This window comes from Trichosurus vulpecula, chromosome 6 (genome assembly GCF_011100635.1).
Source record: "Trichosurus vulpecula isolate mTriVul1 chromosome 6, mTriVul1.pri, whole genome shotgun sequence".
In the NCBI taxonomy this organism is placed as follows: domain Eukaryota; kingdom Metazoa; phylum Chordata; class Mammalia; order Diprotodontia; family Phalangeridae; genus Trichosurus; species Trichosurus vulpecula.
The window spans coordinates 168401666-168422784 of NC_050578.1; the positions used below are offsets into that span (position 1 = coordinate 168401666).

The following is a 21119-nucleotide window of genomic DNA, read 5'->3' on the forward strand; positions in this document are numbered from 1 at the left end:
AGGCCTGCTCCACCCAGCTCCTGGTCTGGTTGGTCCTGCCGCCCCGACTGGGTTCTGCTCCCCTCCACTCCCACCTCAGTGCAAGATAGACCTCACCCAGCAATCATCCAGGCTGTCCTGGGCTGGATCCCTGCTTCCCTCTACTATTTCATGGGTTCTGCAGTTCTTCTCTGTTGCCTTTGGTGTTTGTGGGCTGAGAAGTCTGGTAACTGCCACAGCTCATCAATTCAGGGCGCCAGGGCCTGCCCCGCCCGGCTCCTGGTCTGGTCGGTCCACATGGGGCGCACTGGGCTCAGCTCCCCTCCTGCTCCCAGCTCCGTGTGCGATAGACCTCACCCAGTGACCATCCAGGCTGTCCTGGGAAGGATCCCTGCTTCCCTCTGCTATTTTGTGGGTTCTGCAGTTCTAGAATTGGTTCAGAGCCATTTTTTATAGGTTTTTGGAGGGACTTGGCTCATGCAAGTCCCTGCTTTCCAGCCACCATCTTCTAATTAGTCTCCCAGAGCCATTTTAAATAGGTTTTTGGAGGGACCTGGCAGGGAGCTGAAGCAAGTCCCTGCTTTCCAGCTGCCATCTTGGCTCCGCCTCTGTCCTTCAATTACTGTATTTTACATAATAGTTATAACTGTGAACAGTGTGGAATAGGAAAAATTTGAATAATATAGCTATTTAATGGGATTCATTATTTGCTCTAATCAGGGCCTAATTATACTTTTTTTCTGTGGGGGGGAAGGGCTGGGTGGGGAGAATGTAGCATTGATCATATCCAATAATGTATTTCTTATTAGTCCATCACCTCTGTGTCATGTAGTTGGCAGCATTCTTCATCATAAATCCTCTGAAATAATGGCTGATCTTTGTGTTGATTAGAGTGCTCAATTCTTTTGGAATTGTTTATTTTTTTCACAATATTGTTTGTATAGTATAAATTGTTCTCCTAGTTCAGCAGGCCCTGCTTTGGTCACAGTAAGGCTCCTGTTTATGTAGCCTGTGCTAGGCTCAATCTTATCCCTAGTGTTTTTTATGCCTTTTTGTCTCCCAGTGGCAACTCAGGTTGTAAAAGTGACTCACTATGATTTTTTTCCATGGATTTCCCAGTCAAGATTTGGTCTAATGCAGTTTCTAGATCATTGTTCAGTGGTTGTGGGGAAGTTTGGCTGTTCTGCTTCCTTCTACTCTATTTTATTGGTTGGTCCTGCTATAAATTTTAGAAAGTGATGTGTTTCTCTCGGTCTTTACTTTCCCCTCTGGATCAGTATAGTTTGTATTTATGATTTTTTGAAATATAATGTTTAGGCTTTTTTCCTTCATTGTTTTTAGATTGTTCATTGATTCTTAAATTAGTTTTTATTTGCATGCTTTTCAGATTAGTTGTTGAATATATCCTTTGTTTTCTTCTATTCCTTCAGTCTTTTGATTTTGTTCTAATATTTATTGCTATCTCCTGGAGTCACATATTTCTATTTGGCCTAGTTGGTTTTCACTCTGTTACTTGAGTAAAGTTTATCACTTTCTCTTGTGAGGTATTCTTAAGAACTCATTTCTTTTTAAAAACAGTTTTTTATTTTATTTTACTAGAACACAAATACAAAATAGAGAAAAGAAACAAAAACATGTCATAAACTTAAATATGAAGTAAGAAAGAAAAAGTAGCATGTCACATGCATAGCAGAACAAAGGAAAGGATTCAAAATATGTAGCAATAAATTTTCATTTCAAGAAAGCCTGTATGATAAATAATATACCTTGTGTTGAGAATTGTCTATCTTTTCTTTGCTTCCTTATGTTTTCTTTTGTTCTCTGCTGTGCACTTTTTAACTTTGTTCTTTTTTGTTTTCTTTCATAACCTTCTTGTTTTTCTTGGATTATTTTTCTTTTTTTTTTTTTTAATTTTTTCCTCCATCTCTGCCGTTTGATTTTTAAAGCCTTTTTTAATATCTTCTATAAATGATGTGAAACAGTGTAAATAAGTTAATTTCTAAGGTGAAGTGTTAGGGGTCCCTTTTCACCAGTGTTATTCAGTGGAGCCAAATAGGGCAGTGTCTGTTTTTCATTTTGCATTTTTAGTGCTTAGCAGAGTGCTTTGAATATAGTTGGTATATAATAAATGCTTCTTGAATTAATTAAATACAGTTGATTACTATTATTATAGTGGTAATGGGTAATAAGTCTAGCTTGTGTGGTTATCATTAGAGTGCTGATATTTTCAAAGTTGAGCATGGATAATCATTGAGTAGATTTGTTTGATCAGCAAAGCTATATGTAATTCATTACTATTACTGAGTTTTCAATTGCTATTCAGTTGATATATTTATGAAAAATCAGGCCAGGATTTGACACAGCATAGAGCCACATTTGCCAATTTTCTTTATTTTGATAGCTTCTTAAGCAACATGTGACTCTTACTCCTGTTAAAGGTATTGATGAGGGATGTTATTGTTTTTTAACCTTTACAACAGCATACCTAGCTGGTCTACAGGCTTTCAGCATTTCAGGTATAAGCATCTCCCAACAGTCAACTGCTTCTTCCTTGATTTGCAGCCCACCTACCTATATTTTAATTCCCTAGTTGAAGTAGAGGATGACATCCAGACTATCTGGTCTTTTTTCTGGAAATTTTTCTTCCCTTTTATTATCCTTTACTGTCAACTTTATCAGGAAGTAGTAAAAGCAACCCTCTCTTGATACTGAGGCTTGACTTTAGTATTCTGCTAGGATGGCACTGAGTCCTCTTGTTCTTCCAGAGAGTGGGTTTTGATCATGGTTTTAAGCAAGAATGTTATGATTCGATGACTTGAGAGTTAGAGAAAGGCTATTTTGGGAGTCCCTAAAACTATAAAAGGAAGTCAGCTAGTCCACAGGAGGATGTGAACCTCTGAGTTGGCTTATTTAGTTGTGCTAATCAGTTAGTGATAAACTGTCCTCAGATACTAGTGAACATTAGAGAGAAGTAAGAAGAGGAGTTAATTAAAGAGAGTAAATATTTATAAAGAAAGTTGAACAACCATACACATAAAGAGGGCTTATTGCTTTGTGCATCTTGAAAGTAGGTTCATAGTGCCATAGTAGCAGAATTCTGTGCTGTTCAACATTTTTACCAGTGATTTGAAACCTTTTAGTGATTATACTATTATACTTTCTTTCCAAATGTTCATGTCATCACTTTATTATTTGCTATAATTTTCCCAAGAGGAAAGGTCAAAACAATGCACATTTTTCTTTTTCTTTGTTTTAAAATGTTTTTCATGAAGTAGAAAATCATCAATAAACATGAGCATTTCTGTACACTAAAAAGGCTATAAAAAGGATGATTAAATATGTAGCCATGAATCTAAATGTTGCATTTTAAAAATGTTATTTATAAAATTTAGCATGGTATTACCAATATTGCCCTACTTGTTGGGGCCCTCTTCTGACCCTCCTTGTGCCCTCTCCTGTTTTTATGTTTCATTAGCACCCTTCCTTGCTTCCTTCCTTCCTTCCTTCCTTCCTTCCTTCCTTCCTTCCTTCCTTCTGTCCTTCCTTCCTTTATTATTTATTTATTTAATATTTTTAGTTTTCAGCATTGATTTCCACAAGATTTTGAATTACAAATTTCTCCCCATTTCTACCCTTCCCCCTACTCCAAGATGGCATATATTCTGATTGCCCCGCTCCCCAGTCAGCTTTCCCTTCTGTCACCCCACTCCTCTCCCCCATCCCCTTTTCCCTTACTTTCTTGTAGGGCAAAATAGATTTCTATTCCCCATTGGCTGTATATCTTATTTCCCAGTTGCATGCAGAAACAACTTTTTTTTTTAACATCTGCTTTTAAAACTTGGAGTTCCAAATTCTCTCCCCTCTTCCCTTCCCACTCACCCTCTCTAAGAAGGCAAGCAATTCAACATAGGTCACATGTGTATCATTATGTAAAACCCTTCCACAATACTCATGTTGTGAAAGACTAACTATGTTTTGCTCCGTCCTATCCGGTCCCCCTTTATTGAATTTTCTCCCTTGACCCTGTCCCTTTTCTAAAGTGTTTGCTTTTGATTACCTCCTCCCCTATCTGCCCTCCTTTTTATTGTCCCTCACCACCTTTTTTTAATCCCCTTCCCTCTTCTTTCTTGTGGGATAAGATACCCAATTAAGTGTGTATGTTATTCCCTTCTCAAGTCAAATCCGATGACAGAAAGATTCACTCAGTCCTCCTCACCTGCCCCCTCTTAACTTCCAACAGAACTGCTTTTCTTGTCACTTTTATGTGAGATAATTTACCCCATTCTATCTCTGCCTTTCTTCCTCTCTGAATATATTCCTCTCTCATCCCTTAATTTGATTTTATTTTTTTAGATATCATCCCTTCATGTTCAACTCACCCTGTGCCCTCTGTGTGTGTGTGTGTGTGTGTGTGTGTGTGTGTGTGTGTGTGTGTGTATTCCCTTCAGCTACCCTAATACTGAGGTCTCGTGAATTACACACATCATCTTTCCATGTAGGAATGTAAACAAAACAGTTCAACTTTAGTAAGTCCCTTATAATTTCTCTTTCTTGTTTACTTTTTCTTGCTTCTCTTGGTTCTTGTGTTTGAAAGTCAGATTTTCTGTTCAGCTCTGGTCTTTTCACTGAGAAAACTTGAAAGTCCTCTATTTTATTGAAAATCCATATTTTGCCTTGGAGCGTGATACTCAGTTTTGCTGGGTAGGTGATTCTTGGTTTTAATCTTAGCTCCTCTGACCTCTGGAATACCATATTCCAAGCCCTTTGATCCCTTAATGTAGAAGCTGCTAGATCTTGTGTTATTCTCATTGTGTTTCCACAACACTCCAGTTGTTTCTTTCTGGCTGCTTGCAGTATTTTCTCCTTGATCTGGGAGCTCTGGAATTTGGCGACAATATTCCTAGGAGTTTTATTTTTGGAATTTTTTTCAATTTCTATTTTACCCTCTGGTTCTAGAATATCAGGGCAGTTTTCCTTGATAATTTCTTGGAAGATGCTATCTAGGCTCTTTTTTTGATCATGGCTTTCAGATAGTCCAATCATTTTTAAATTATCTCTCCTGGATCTATTTTCCAGGTCAGTGGTTTTTCCAATGTGATATTTGACATTGTCTTCCACTTTTTCATTTCTTTGGTTCTGTTTTATAATATCTTGATTTCCCAAAGTCACTAGCTTCCACTTGCTCCAATCTAATTTTTAAGGTGATATTTTTTCAGTGGTCTTTTGGACCTCCTTTTGCACTTTGGCTAATTCTTTCTTTGAAGGTATTCTTCTCATTGGCTTTTTGGAGCTCTTTTGCCATTTGAGTTAGTCTTTTTTTAAGGTGTTATTTTCTTCAGTGTTTTTTTGGGTCTCCTTTAGCAAGTCATTGACTTGTTTTTCATGGTTTTCTCGCATCACTCTCATTTGTCTTCCCAATTTTTCCTCTACTTCTCTAACTTGCTTTTCCAAATCCTTTTTGAGCTCTTCCATGGCCTGAGACCAGTTCATGTTTTTCTTGGAGGTTTTTGATGTAGGCTTTTTGACTTTGTTGACTCTGGTCAACCAGTAGGCTGGTGCTCTACTCACTGTGCCACCTAGGTGCCCCAAAAATAATACTTTAAATATATTTTTAGATACTAATTTTAATTTAAAACTAAACGACCCCATAGCACTTCAAAAGATCATAGTTTTAGAGCTGATGGATCTTTCATGGTCATATAGTTCAACCCTTTTATTTGACAAATGAAGAAACTGACACCCATAGATGGGAAGTGACTTGTACATGGTCACACAGATAGTCTAACAGAGCTGGGTTCAAAACTGGATCCCTTAACTTTGAAAGGACTCTTTCCATTGTATCACGGAAGCAGATGTTATTATGTACCTAAAGCATGAGAGTTTGGAATTGTCTAGGAAGTTGAGCATCACTTATTTTCTTTGCTGTATTTTTCTGAGGGCATAAGCTCATATGTTACTGGTTGCAATAAAAAAGCTTAACATGTCTAGAAGTGGATAAAATTGATGTTGGTAAATATGAGAAGATATCTAAGTTTTTTGGTACACTTAAGAAAAGTGAACTGATATTAAAGACTTGTGAATTTTTTGAGAACTTCTTTACACACCTTGCAGAGGCTATATTTTATATAACAAAAATTTGTTTAGAATATTGTGCCAAAAATAATTGAATATCTTCCATTTAAGATGAAGAAGATGAATTTACGTATAAGAAGATATCCCTCAAACCAAAGGAAAATGGAATATCTTCACGTAGTCATATTGGAGCATCAAATGGGAAGAAAGAAATTGGAAAAAAAACTCAGATTAAGAATAAGCCTTTGTCACCAGTAAAACTTACACCTACATCAGTGCTTGATTACTTTGGAACTGGAAGTGTTCAAAGATCAGAAAGGAAGCTAGTTGCAAGCAAAAGAAGAGAGGTGAGTGTGTGCTGTTGCCTAAGTCAGAATTTTCAAGATATTTGCCTAATGGTTATTATTAACAAGAAAAATCAGAATATTGTTAAGTGGGCAAATTAAGTTTTTGGTATGTGGTGATTGTTTCTTTGACTATAGATTAAAAAAAGATTGAGAAAAATAAGCATGATGTAAATTCTTTTCTTACAATTTTTTTTTTTTGTATTTTAACTTTTTATTCCAATGAGTGAGCCAGGGACTTGAGGCTGCAGGCTGTTGCCATGGGCCCCAGGATCTTCCTCCGGCTGAGATGCGTGCCGGGTTGTTAGGTCTACCCCTCCAGTGACCTGGTTTGAAGGCAGACTGTCATTGGTGCTGGGTGGAGAGACTCCCAAGGATGGGGGAGAAAGGTGCAGGAAAGGAAGGGGAACTAGAGGTAGCAAGGCAGGTCCTTGTCAGTCACCAGGGGCTCTTCCATGGGACCGTGCCGCTTCACCACACAGCCGTCTTTGTCAATGAGGAACTTGGTGAAGTTCTGCTTTATTGCGTTGCCTAAAATGCCCCTTCCTCTGGGTTCGATTGTTATCCATTTCCACCAGGGATGGGCATCGTCACCATTGACACATATTTTGCTGTATGTATAAACTTGACATTGTAGCCGGCAGCGAATTCTCGGATTTCTGCATTACTCCGACTCCAGCCTCCCAAACTGGTTGCAGGGGCAAGCTAAAATCTATAAACCATGCTCAGCCTATCTGGTGTGCAGGTGTCAACAAGCTGAGTGTAGTTTATGTCCGTCTTACCTCATTGTGAGGCCACGTTCGTGATGATGCAGACGTAGCCCCTGTACTTATCCAGGGACACTATGTGACCATCAGGGTCCTTAGCAGAAAAATCGTGCATTGACCTGGCACATCTCCAGTCATTGCGGGAAGCACACATACTGCTGGAAAGGCCCTGGGCCATCAGGGCTGTGCAGAGCAGAGCTGGCTTCACCAGGTGGTAGAGGCAGCTGAAGATGTAAATTCTTAGGTACAAATAAAGGCTCATTTAAATTATGAGGAAAAGCAATTAAAGATAAAATTTGCCAGCGATATCTTTTCCAACTGACCTCTTTAGAAATAGAGACAATTCGTGGTTTTCCATCTTCAGAATAATCTATGGCAAATTTTCAATTTCTGCCTGGTTTGCTTTTCAGTGCTGCTGGGCTGCTTCTATTTACCATCAGTTGATGTGTACTCAGATAATGCAAACTTACTATTAGCCTAAGCCAGACAAAATTGAAAACTAAGTTTGTTGCCCAAGGATCATAGATATAAACGTATATACCTTTTAATGATTAAATCATGCAAGCATGCAGAGTACCATTCGTGTTTGCAGTTCTTTTTCCACTTGGGTCTGTGGCCATCTGAATTTTCCTGTTTCTGAAACATATCAGTATATAATCACTGTAATGACACTATGTTGCCCATAGTGATATGTTCTCTAAAAGATTAGACTGATTATTTTGTTACAATCTACAGATTGGAGACAGATTGGAGTGACTTATCTATAGGATATCTTTCTGTTAGCTATCTTAGTGTAGCTCACGTTTACATAGTGCTTTAAGGTTAAAAAGTGCTATGTTACAAACCATCCCATGAAGTGTGATTTGTCTGAGAACCCAAAGCCTAGTCGTGGCGGAGGCGTGACTTGTGTCCAGATCGTTTAGCTTATAAGAATGAAAAATCAGTAGGGACATGCAATAACCATGAACTAATGATCATGATTTTCAGTTGTAGTGTTTTCCATAATATCTCATCAATCATTGCCTTATTATTTCAGCTATCATAGTATAGAATGATTATTTTATGGAATGTGGTTGATGATATAGCCTAAAGACTGGATTATTATTAATGCTCGATTCTATTTAAAATACAGCCTTCACAAAACACCCATGATTCCAGACTAGCTGATGAAGCTGTTGCTGAGCAACTACAAATCGAAGAGAATTCAGAGGTATTGCCATTTTATGAAATCATTACTGTGTCTTTTTTTGGAGGGGGGGAAGCATTTATTATTAGGTTTTTTATTTTTAGTTCACAACACTCAGTTCCACATGTTTTTGAGTTCCAAATTTTCTTTCCTCCCTCCTCTCCTACCCTCCCCCACAAGATGGCATGTAGTCTGATATAAGTTCTACACATACCTTCTCATTAAACTTATTTACACAGTAGTTAAGTTGTAAGAAGGATTATGATCATGAGAAAGGAGAAACAAAACCAAAAAAAAGAGATAAAAAAAGAGAGCAAATAGTTTGCCTCAATCTGCATTCAGACTCCATAGTTCTTTCTCTGGATGTACATAGCTCTTTCCATCATGAGTCCTTTGGAACTGTCTTTGAACCTTGTGTTGCTGAGAAGAGCCACGTGGATTAAAGTTACTCATCTCAGAAGCAACATGTCTGTGGTTGCGTACAATGTTCTCCTGGTTCTGCTCCTCTCACTCAGCATTATATCATGTAGATCTTTCCAGGTTATTATGAAGTCCGTATCTTCCCCATTTCGTATAGCACAGTAGTATTTCATTACACTCATATTCCACAACTTGTTCAGCCATTCCCCAATTGGTGGGCATTCCCTTGATTTCCCATTCTTTGCTACCACAAAAAGAGCTGCTATAAATATTTTTGTATGTACACATCCCTTTCCTACTTGTGATCTCTTTGGGATATAGCCCTAGGAATGGTATTGCTGGGTCAAAGGGTATGCTCCAAAATGGCTGGATCTGTTCACAACTCCACCAACAATGTAACTGTTCCAATTTTCCCACATACTTTTCAGCATTTATCATTTTCCTGTTTTGTCATGTTAGTCAATCTGAGAGGAGAGATGGTACCTAAGGGTTGTTTTGATTTGCATTTCTCTAATCAATAGTGATTTAGAGCATTTTTTCATATTGCTATAGATATCTTTAATTTCTTCCTCTGAAAATTGCCTGTTTATATCCTTTAACCATTTCTCAATTGGGGAATGACTTAATCATTAATGTGTCTTGATGCAGATGTATGAACTAGATATTTAGATAGATAGTTAAGGTGAAGTCTGAACTGATTTAATAACAGTACTGTACTTTTGTGATTAATGAATTGATATCTACTTGCCAGGGGTGGCTCTCATGGTGGGTAGCCTTTGTCTTATGGCCTGGTTTCTTTAAAATTTTTTACCAGTGAATTGGAGTAAGATGCAGTAGAAGAGACTGGCTGGATGTGTCTGTCAAAAAGACTTGTACATTTTAGTGGACTGAAGGTTTAAAAGAAGTCAGCAGATGATAGAGCAGTTAAAAAAAGCCAGTGTGATCTTAGGCTGTTAAATGTTTATTCATTTAACAAATATTTACTAAATGGTTACTATGTGCAAGGCTCTGGGCTGTATGTTAGTGTTACAAAAATAGGAAGAGTAACAACATGTACATAGATGTTAGGAATAGATGGATACAAAAATGGTTAAATGACTGCACTCAGAGTGCTGATTAATCATTCATTTTCAGGTTCTAGTAGCCTAGTAGGGATTCTTTTCAGATATAGCTTGGAATACTTGCTTTTGAGGTCCAACTTTCTAGAGTCTGTGTTGTCTGAAGTCTGCTGTCCAGATAAAAGTGGCAACAATCTTGTTCAACCATGGCAGGTCAATTAGACTCTAACTAGTATTATGTTTACTTCTTAGCACAGTGTTTTAGGAAGGACTTTGAAAAGTTGAAGCAATTCCAGAAATGGGTAACTGTGGTGGTGGAGAACTTTCAGTCAAAGGAACCAGGAATGTTTTAGCTTAGTGAAGACCATTTAGGGACAAACTTGACAGCTATCTCCAAGAATATACAAGGTTTTCATGGTTAATAGAGATTAACTTTTTTTTAAAGCTCCTTATGGGGAAGCTTGGAGCATTAAGTTAAGGCAGATTTTCTTTTAGTATAAAAAAGCCAAATGAATGGCTTCCAATAGAAATTGGTTCATATACTCCATGCATAGAGAGTATAACATATATACACACACACACACACACACATATATCTATATATACAGTAAATTTGCAAACGATAATGAGAAATTTGGAGCCAGTGGGTAGGAAGAGAGACAGTATTCAGAAGGAGGGAGTGGTCGTCATTGTGAAATGCTACAGAGAAGTTAAGAAGGATGAGGACCGAGAACAGGCCAATAAATTTCACAGCAAAGAAATCAGATGAGTCCAAGTTTTTTTTTTTTTTTTTTTTTTTTTTTTTTTTTTTTTTTTTTTTTTTTTTTTGTTTTTTGGCAGGGCAGTTGGGGTTAAGTGACTTGCCCAAGGTCACACAGCTAGTACATGTGTCAAGTGTCTGAGGCCGGATTTGAACTCAGGTCCTCCTGACTCCAGGGCCGGTGCTCTACTGACTGCGCCACCTAGCTGCCCCTAGATGAGTCCAAGTTTTACAGAATAAATCCTTTTATTAAGGGGATTTGTTCTGTGAAGTTTGGATTTAGTCAAAGGGCCACACTTGAGGACCTAGAAGGCCAACATGTAGCCTTGAGGCTGCAGGTTCCCTACCCCTGGAGGTAGGGGATAGTTGAAAGAACAAGCTCACAGAGGAGACAGGAAGAAGACATCAAGGGCATAAATATAAAGTGTTGATATTGCTAGGGAGAAGGGCCATTTTATCCTTTGAGACTGGGATTAAAGAATGAGAATTAGGGAATAATGTTAAGGTGATTTGAAGTATGGAATTGGGCAGGGGAGGAAATTTTTTTTTTCATCTGTGAGAGGGAGTGAGAAAGATGGTGATATAGATAAGGTTTGGAATAGCTGATATGGGGAATTCAGTAGAGAGTAGATCAGAAAAGATTGAGATTGGTATGCAGCAGTGAGATTGAATAGCATTAATTTTTAAGGGACACAAACAGCCTCTGATTACATATGTGTAGGTTTAGTCTTAGAGTAAATCATTTACTAGCTGGTATAAAAAGATTTTTGCATATTGTTGATGATACTTACCTTAAGGATGAAACAAATTTTGTTTTAGTCAAAAATAGTTGCTAATTACATGATAACTAGGATGTTTATTTTGTAGAATGTGTATTAGATTGGCACGTATGAAAATTGATGAACAACCTAACGTGTGCTTTTGAATGTCAATAAGCATTTGTTAACCTTACTATGGACCAGGCATTGTAAATGAATGAATGAGTGAAATAAAACGTATTTATTAATTTTTTATAGGGTCCCAAGCACTAGGGTTACAAAAACAAAAGTAAAGTTAGTCTCTGCCCTCAAGGCTCTTGTGTTCTGATAGGGTGGAAACATTATATAGGTACTCAGAAATTAGAAATTGTGAACAGATTTTTAGAAAATTTTTGATGGTTGAAAAAATTCTGATGTATTTGCATTTATATCTACTTACTGTGTAAAGACAATTTTTTATTATCTTTGTCATTGATTTATTTCCTTCATACTATTGTGCATTTTTATCAGGTTGACATTTCTTTGTAAAAGTAAAAGCAAAACTTTAAATGTTTAATTTAGAATAATTAAGGAAATCTATAATCAGATAATTTTTTAAGGAATATTTCCCATTTTTAATATGCTCAATTTATATATCATGTTATGGCAAATTAGGAATATGCATTCTGACCCAGTTAATAAAACAGACCTAAGAATTGATGTCTACCTTTGGGAGAAACATTTGTATTTACATTTTTTGGTGGGGGCAAATGTCTTCTAATTTTCTTGAGGAATGTTTTGACGTATATCGATGTAGTATTTTGACTTTCATAAAAAACATAAAATTAGTATTTTTATTGGTTCTTTTGGTAGCTTGAGAGGCAGCTGCATGAGGATGAAGAATTTGCCAGAACGTTAGCAATGTTGGACGAAGAACCCAAGAACAAAAAGGTGACTTAGCTTATGGGTTTATTTTTTATATTTCAAATAGAAAATAATTGCAAGATTAAATGAAATGAATATAAGTTGTAGCTTCAAAATGTTTTATTTTGTAGACATGAAAAAGTCTCATTCTATCACCTCATTGTGGCATGAAGGTGACCCTATATTCTTGAAGGCTGTGCCAGTGGAGTGTGACCTTTGGCCAGTTTTGCCTTTCTGGAACAGTTTTGAGTAGGGTTTTGGCAGCAGATAATGGCAGGTTTTTGAGAGCCAGCCTCTCTAGATGGGGAGAGGCTCATCATCAGTAGGCTGGATTCTTGGTAATGAATTAGTTGGTTATGGTTACCTGTGAAATAGAGGAAAATGAAAAATGGCCTTTAGACCTTCGGGGTCTCCTTCTGTGGAGACCACGGCCCAGTGGTCAGAAAAGGGACAAAAAGCACTAAAAATCACATAGCTTTTACGCAGTCTATAAACACTGACTTAGCTGTTGGAAAACAGTTTAGAATCAAGAAAAGCGCCTAAGTATTAAGAATACTTTCTTCATTGAGAGAGTTGGGAATCATTGAGCATGGCACTAGCTAAATAAGGATACATAAAGATTGGATATGTGATTTCATTGTTATAGGGAACTCCTAGATGAGCACACTCCTGTTACCGGTGCAGGTCAACCAAAACCTTCTCTGCACTTGTGAAGCATTTTTTCCTGTACAACATGTTGTACCTGCTATCTCTTAATTCAGGATTTTGCTGAGGAGACTTGTGTTTCAGGACCCAGCACCTCTCTCTGAAAAGAAATATGTGCAGAACATTGCCTTTATTAGGAAATTTAAACCAAAACCAAACCACTCCGAACCAAACCAAAAATAATAATTAACACTAACAGTATAAGCATTGCTCATTTGAAGCAGCCCTGTCAAATAGTATTTTTTAAGAAGTGTAATTGACTGTATTAATAGGTAATGACTGGGATGAATTTCTGAATTGGTAGACTGTAAACAGACACTTCTGGCTTGTTAGCACAAAGTTCAAAATCAATACCAGATTAGAAAAAAGAATAAAAATGGGAAAGGCTCAGTTAAAGTAATTCCAACTTAAACTATTTGAACAATCTGTTGATGCTAAGAAAGTTCTTGCTTTATGTAAATTCACATTATGCAGATTTGGCTTTACATAAAGAATTCTGAAAGAAATCTCCATTTAAAAAACCCCCCACCCATGTTAACTTTACTGTTCAGTACTTTCTTTCCACTCTTGCACCTCATTTTGGTGCTCTATGGCTCCCCCCTGCCCCAAAAAAAGCCCTCCAAGTGAAAGCAGAACTGTCAGTGCTTCTGCTACATTGGGGGTTTGGCTAGAGACCTCCAGTTCAAAGAGAGGAGACCTTACCTCTCTGCCTCTGCCACATTGGGGGTTTGGCTAAAGACCTCCAGTTCAAAGAGAGGAGACCTTACCTCTCTGCCACATGTCTAGCCCCCTTTATGTCTGTCTTCTGTCCTGTCAGTGTTTGGGTACCATGTGTCCTTCGTGGGCTTGCGCATGTCTCCTGTCTTCTGCGTTCTGTGGCCATGTCCAACCCCCTCCCTCCCCGCCATCTCCCCTTCTGGCGTGTTCTTCCTCTTAGGTCTGGTCAGATTCCATGTGACTGACTCTGGCCCCTGCGTGTTCCCTCTCCTGCCCTTACTTCCATTTCCCTGGCCCCCTTGTGTCCTTGAATCTTGTGCAAATTTTTATTTCATAAAAATTGTTCACTCTTTAGAATGAGAATTGTCTATACTGACAAACTACCACCATTTGCAAAAAGAAGAAAGTTTAACCATTGTAAATATGTTGCCACAATGAGCCTGTAAATCTAAAGAACCTATAAATTGCAATGGCCAGCAGACACTTGATCTTATTTCTCCCCTGAGAGATGTCAGCGAAAGGCAGTACCAGTTTAGAATATAAATTGATTTGTAAAGTTTTAGGGAAAAGGATGGTAGATTGAGTAGTATTGCCTCAAAAAACAGTAAGAAGCTATGGAGGAAAAAACAAATTTGTAGAAAGATTATTAAGAAACCCAAACAAATCAGATTATTCCAATGATCTTGAAAAATGAAATATTCAAAAGATTTGCAAATATTATTATAACAAACTTATCCATTAATGACAATGGCACTACAACATTTGGAGTCTTAACTTTACAATCCCCACTGTGTATGTTGAACATGGAAGTAGAAACTACACCAAGGCCAAATGAGATGGAAAGAGTAGCTGGATTAGACCAGGTAGCCACAGAGAAAGTCTGTGTTGGACCACACATAATTTTGAAGCTCAGTCTTAAGATAACTAAAAGGGACAATATGAAATGCTTGGGGAGAAATGATAAATCTGATTATTACCCATAAAGAGTGACTAAGAAAATGTCATCTGATCTGTACTTTCTCACCTTTACAAAATCTTTTTGAGAATAATTTAAATACTTACTGAAGGCATCCTTTATAAAGGTTTGAGAATAAAACAGGCTTTTACTAACAGGATGTCTATAGCAGGCCATATCTTTATAGTCACAGAATAGACTGAAAGGCATAAAGAATGAAAGATCCCACTGTGTTTATTTTGTGTTCACTTTAAAAATGTATTTCTTAGTTAAGCAAATACTAGCTTTAAAGGCTCACCTCCAACAAGGTGTTTTTAATGCATATGTCAATTTCGAAAGAAATTTCTTGGAATATGTAAGAGAAGTAACCTTGCCTACTCACTATCTGATTATCAGTATGAAGTGAGACATGAAATGGAGTTGTCTGCTCATAAAAGGCTTGTGCCCCTATCCTTGAGAACAGGATGCTCAACATAGAATCCAAATCAAAGAGAGTCAATAGATCGTGAGGTCATTTAGGTATTTCTATTTATGGATAACATTTTGCTGCCTTATTGAGCCCTAGAAAATCACAGTATCTCAAGTGAAATTCTCAACCACTAAGAATTTTCATCTATCTTCACACAGAAAACAATTGGATGAGGAATGCCTATTACACAGACTCTGATGTGCAGTTGAATGGCAACCCATAAAGTAGTTTTTTCATTACAGATATCTTAGTCTCTAGAAATGCTCAGTGAACTGGGCTCTTAAGTAAACAGGAAGTGAGTGAGTTGGATTGCCTTGGGAAATTGAACATTGTTTCTGAAGATCCTAAGTTTCTCTTTGAAATAAATGTCCATCTTTTTAACATTAATATCCTTCCAGTGATATGGTCTGGCTGTGAGTCATGAAGTTGTGAATCACCCAAAAGGGTGATAGTGATAGGTATATAGTGGGAGTAAGTTAGCTGCAATAAAAGTTGCATAGGAGGAGCCTCGTAAAGGATGTCATCAAAGAAATATTTAACTGATGAAGGATGTAGCCTGGCCATATAGAAGAAGCAGTGGTTATCTATTATCTAAATGTGCATTCATTATCTGTTCAGTATCAGGAGATTTAGAGGAAGGTCCTCAACTCTTGGTTGGATTCCTTTTTGGAAAATTTATGGGAGAGTATAGGGAAGCATTGTGCAGGATGGGAAGATGTGGATCTATACAAATTGTAGGGTGTGGTAACTGTGTTGATATGACGTTTATTGACATACCAGCTTTATATTGTAAAAACTGAATAGTACATAGACATCTTAATTATGTATGTTGTCATATATGTCTTAGGACTAAGTAGTGCCTTTGAAAAATCTCTGTATATATTAACTCCCTTTCCAATAAGAAATAAGAATCTTTTTCCTTCTTGGGGATAACTTGCCCTATATAGTTTTGATCCTGCCTAGTATTTCCTTAATGGTAGGTCTCATAGCTCCTATGGGAAGAAGCAGTTATTTTTATCTTTACTATTATTATTATTATTATTATTATTAAATCTTTCATGGAAGTATATTGAGAATGTTTTTTGTTTTTAGAAAGTTGATGCAACTAAAGTATAATCAAAGCTCTTCTACATAAAATTTTTGAGAAATCTAGTATTAGAGAAATTATATAGTATTTGAGAAGATAAAATGTTTGGGAAATTTCATCAGCACCTACCAAGAGAGATTTCTCAGGGATAGTCTCTGGGAACTTTTTTCTAAAAACTCTTAAATTTTGGCATGCTAATAACTCAATATCATGAATATTCTTTAATATCTTTTCTGATATACTATCAGGCAGAACAAATTTAAGTTTAGAATACATCCTAATCATATAATTACATCTAATTCTTTATTATCCTAAGTTCTCAAGCCTTAGGATTTTATGTGAGATTCATAAAGTAACTAATATTTTATCCTAAAGATCAACCCATTGTGCTATATAAAGCCCAGTTTTATTTCTGATAAATCAGGAATTTTATTACAATAATTTTACATATTTGATCATTTTAGTTGAGCATCTTCTTTTTAAAATGACTGCCTTTAGAAATGTAGTTTTTTGTTTTTGAAAGGGTAGTGTATTTTTTGAAGAAGTGGTTCTGTTAAAATCTTGACTTGGAGCTCAAGGGTGGTGTCTTAGGTTATTTTTTTGGATTGCATCATAAAATGCCTTGAGATTTTTGATGGAGGAGGTGGGAGGAAAACCTAGGCCTGTTGGTTTACATGATAGGATAATTTTTTGCAAAAGTACTTGTAGATGTATTTGTTAATGTCTTTATTCATCTGTAAAATGAGGATAATAAAATATGTTCCACATGCACAATAGATGAACAGTTAAAAAGCAGATTTATCATAGTATCTTCCTAGGATGGATGATAACTCTTTAAAATACTTTTGATGGTATCTTCATTTAGCATAATCACTTTATAGAGTTAGTGGTAATATATTTTTTAAAGTGCTGAAAATATTAGCTTCTTAGATTGCATGTACATTTTACTCTTTGTACATTTGCTTAGGCCCGAAGGAATTCAGAAGAGAGAGAGTCATTTTCATCTGACCGAATTAATTCAAGCAAATCAGAAACGCATAAAGGTAATAACATTAGGAGAAAAAGGAAACTGAAAAATTTGTCTTAAGGAAGAACAAAATAGGGTAGTTGCTGTTCAAAAAAAACTCATTAAGAAACTATCTTGTGTTTATTATATTGAATCATTTTTTAGACTTATTAGGGTGTTTACTTTGGCGATTGACATAGGAGACGACCACTTGGAAGCTTCTAGCCACGTCCATCTGTTCTTAGGGTGTTAGTAATAAGAAAATTCCTGAATACGATAAAGATTTTTAATATATGATGAGTTTAACATATAATTTAATGTATCATTTTAACCCAGAATACTTGGGTTGAAATCCTGTCAGTGCCATTTTAAACATGTGTGATTTGGCTAAATCACTTTCCATTTTTTGACTGAAGTTTCTTCATCTGTAAAATTAGGAGGTTAGACTTGATAAAATTCCAAGATCCCTTGTAGATCCTATGATCTTATGATCCTTTTAAGATTACCTAAAATTATTTCATGTTGTATGTAATCTAAAGCATTCCCGTGAATTTTCTTTAGGTTGATTCATGGGAACAGGAATCAAATGTTAGACCATATATTTTAGATAATTCCAATTCTATAATTCTCTTTCTCCCTATCTATCCCATATTATAGAGTCGTAGGTAAGAGTTTGGAAGGACCCTTAGGGGTGATTGAGTCCAAACCCCATCACCTGAGGCTCTGAGAAGTGAGCTGACTCACCACAAACCACATCTGTATTAGTGGCCTCTCCAGAATTACAAAAGTTGTTGGGCACTGAACCCAACATTCTGTCTTCTACACCTTATGTATCCTAAGAATTTTGATTTGTAATATATTTTACCATCAGTTATTTTGATGTGACAAAATGATTGTGTTGGTAAGATAGCCTAAAAACGCATATATTACTTTAAGGTCTCGTTTTTTTCACTTTTTCCCCTAATCAGCCTTGCTAGGTGACAGTGATGCATGGAATATTTATTCAGTCTTGGAACCTGGATCTCTAGATAAAAATTTCCTTGAGCTTTTCCCTGTGCTGGTTTCATGAAAACTATATATATAATAAAAAGTATCCTTGGTATAGTTGAGAGCTATCGCGTTTGAGATTGGTGACACTCCTAAGTGGCCCAAACCAGATTAGAGTGTCATTGGGGAATGTTTAATAAAATAAAACTAGAGCACAGCTTAGTATGAACTTGTAGTCTTCTAAGGCAGGAATGTGTTTGTTTTTTTGAGTTTGCTTCTGCTAGTGCAGTGGATGGGAAGTCGGTCTCAGAGTCGGGAAGAACTGAATTCAGGTCTCACTAGTCACTGCGTTGCTTGGGGCAAGTCATTTAACCTCTTCATGCCTCAGGCAGTTCCCTAAGCCTGTAAGTTGTAGAATAGGTGCTAATATTCATTGAGAGAGGGAGCTTCCTTATCCAGGAATGCTTGTGCTATCGAAATCTAAGGTCTGGTCCTCAATATCACCACCCCCAGTTTTAAAAATAATGCCATTGGAGAACCTTCTCTTTTGTTAACAAATGGTAAACAAGAATGAAAAGTGATGCGCTATTAGATAGCTTTGTATAGCTTTTGAGGAAATATATTTTGGTGTGGTTGAATATTTGTTGTTAAGTATCTGTTATACCAAAACAAAATGTTATCAATTTAAAGTAAGAAAAGAAAAGAAATACTGTTGCTTTAGTTAAGTTAGGAAAAACATGATTCTAATATTAGATATATATTTTTTTTCGTTTATTTATTATTAAGTGTGTTATTTAAATTGTGTATAGAAATACCTGTGCATCTGAAGAGCTTAGCTTGTAAATTTTGTGAAGTCATGGTACAGTGAAATTCATTAGGGTTAGCTAATTAAATACAGCAAAAGTTATTAATCTTTATTCAAGTAGATGTTTGGGATTTGATTTCAGAAGCAGTGGTTGCTGCTGAAAGCAGTAGCTTAACAATAAGAGTTTGAACATGAAACTATTGAATGTTGGCCACCATTGTCTAGAATAGTTCCTTCAAGTCTGTAATTTTTTTTTGCTCTTTTTTTTTTCCAGTAAAAACATCAAATTTTTCACATGAAAGCAAGAATTACAATTTGAACAAGCAAACTAAAAGTGAAGATTCAAGAGGTTCTCAATCATATTCAAAGTCATCCCCTCATAAAGTACCCGAGAAAATCGAGGAAGAACCCTCTGCTTTGAAAGTCAGCTCTAAGCTGGCACTCTTGAAAAAAAGGGAGGAGAGTAGTTACCAAAAAAGGGAATCTGCAGAATCAGCAAAAAGAGAAAATAAAGTTGTAGTAAAAGAAGAGAGAAAATCTCCTAAGAAAAATAAAAATAAAATTTCTCCATCCAAAACAGAGGTAGGAAGTTTGGAAAATTTGGCATGATGATTGTTATGGGGTTTTGGTTACCTTCTGTTTTATTCCAAGACTAGTTTTTCTTTATGAACTTTCTGTCTATATGCCCAAATAACAGGCAAATTTAAGATTAGTAAATCATTCTTAAAATATTTCCCAAATTCAGTTACAGCAATACTACTTTTTATGTACAATATCCAGATACCGAAAATTTCCTAAGAAAAATCTATTAGAGTTAGTATAGTATAATGACATAAACACAGGACCAGGATTTTTTTTGTTTTCATTCTCATTCACTGCTTTTTTATTTTTATTTTTATTTTTTTTATTTTTAGTTTACCACGCACGGTTCTACATAGTTTTGAGTTCCAGTTTTTCTCCCCTCCCTCCCCCCTCCCTCCCCAAGACGGCATGAAGTCTCATATAACTGTCATGTATAACTTTGCATTGAAGGACCAGGATTTTAGAGTCATGTGTACCATTCTGATTTTGGACAATTCTATAGGGGTGCGCCCGCCTGCCCCCCCCCCCCCCCCCCCCAGTTTCCTTATAGGTCATTAAAGGGATTTGTTATTTGATCTTTAGAGTCTTTTTGGGCTTAAGGAATTCTAAGAATATGTGAGTAATACAGCTATTCTGTAAATTTCCTATTTTTCTGTTTGGGAATCAAATAGTGTCTTTGAATCTGCATTGTCAAACCACCTTATTTTTAGAAAGAAAAAGGAATTGTTCATTCCTTCATGCCTCTTAATCATTTGAAATTAAAAGCAAAATGTTTACTACTATAAAATTCTCACCATTATAATTTTTAGTGTAGAAATTGAAATGATGATGTTTTTAAAGTGCTTCTATCTCTAGCAGTTGCTAAGTATGTTAGAAGAAAAATTAACTTTTTTATAAGCTTATTTTTCATTATTTATCTGGTGCAGCCTGGGCTCTTTCTCCAGGAAAGGTAAACCACTTGGAGTAGAGGCATGTCTATTCTTAAGAATATTGAATGTCTATACATGACCCTTATTCTTCCCAAATGTTTTCATGGTTACATAGTTTTGATTCTCAGAGCTTCAAGACCTAGATGTAAAAACAGTAATGTAGTTATTTTATAGTCTTAAAAGTTCAACTCTATTGCAGATTAAATATTTTATTTATGATTTATAACTCAACTATTTCCATAAAGAATTTGATGATGGCTAGGAATAAAAATACAGGAGACCATTTGAGGAGGGAGGGACATGAGATTAAACCTAGATCGCCTCTGTTATGATTTAAATGTGATTTATGGGCTTGGAAACTGAAATGATGATTAGAGAATTTGTTCTAGGGAAATATGCCATTTTGTGGTGAATGTGTGATATGGCACCAGGAGCACCATCTCTCTTTTTTCTTCATTCTACCACCTTCTTATAGGCTGTTGGTCCTCCTTTCTAGCTCAGAGAATATTTTTTTTCTAGGGTGAGCTTGCACCTTGTTAGGTCCAGTTATAAGAAGTGTGATGTTTCTCTAAGTTAGAGGTTTGTGCAGTTATAACTAGTTCAAAGACTGAATAGTATGAATGTAGATTT

The 21119-nt window shown here is 36.3% G+C and overlaps 1 protein-coding gene and 1 pseudogene across 1 annotated transcript in view; one reads left to right on the forward strand and one right to left on the reverse strand.

The window, feature by feature from the left end:
* RFC1 (replication factor C subunit 1) overlaps positions 1–21119 on the forward strand; it is a 101127-nt gene that overhangs the window by 45658 nt on the left and 34350 nt on the right. Inside the window, exons 5-9 of the mRNA XM_036762332.1 lie at positions 6163–6398; positions 8295–8372; positions 12197–12274; positions 17148–17223; positions 19253–19560. Of these exons, the coding sequence (XP_036618227.1) occupies positions 6163–6398; positions 8295–8372; positions 12197–12274; positions 17148–17223; positions 19253–19560 (776 nt within the window). The remainder of the gene's footprint in view (positions 1–6162; positions 6399–8294; positions 8373–12196; positions 12275–17147; positions 17224–19252; positions 19561–21119) is intronic.
* On the reverse strand, positions 6805–7355 carry LOC118852673 (annotated as a pseudogene).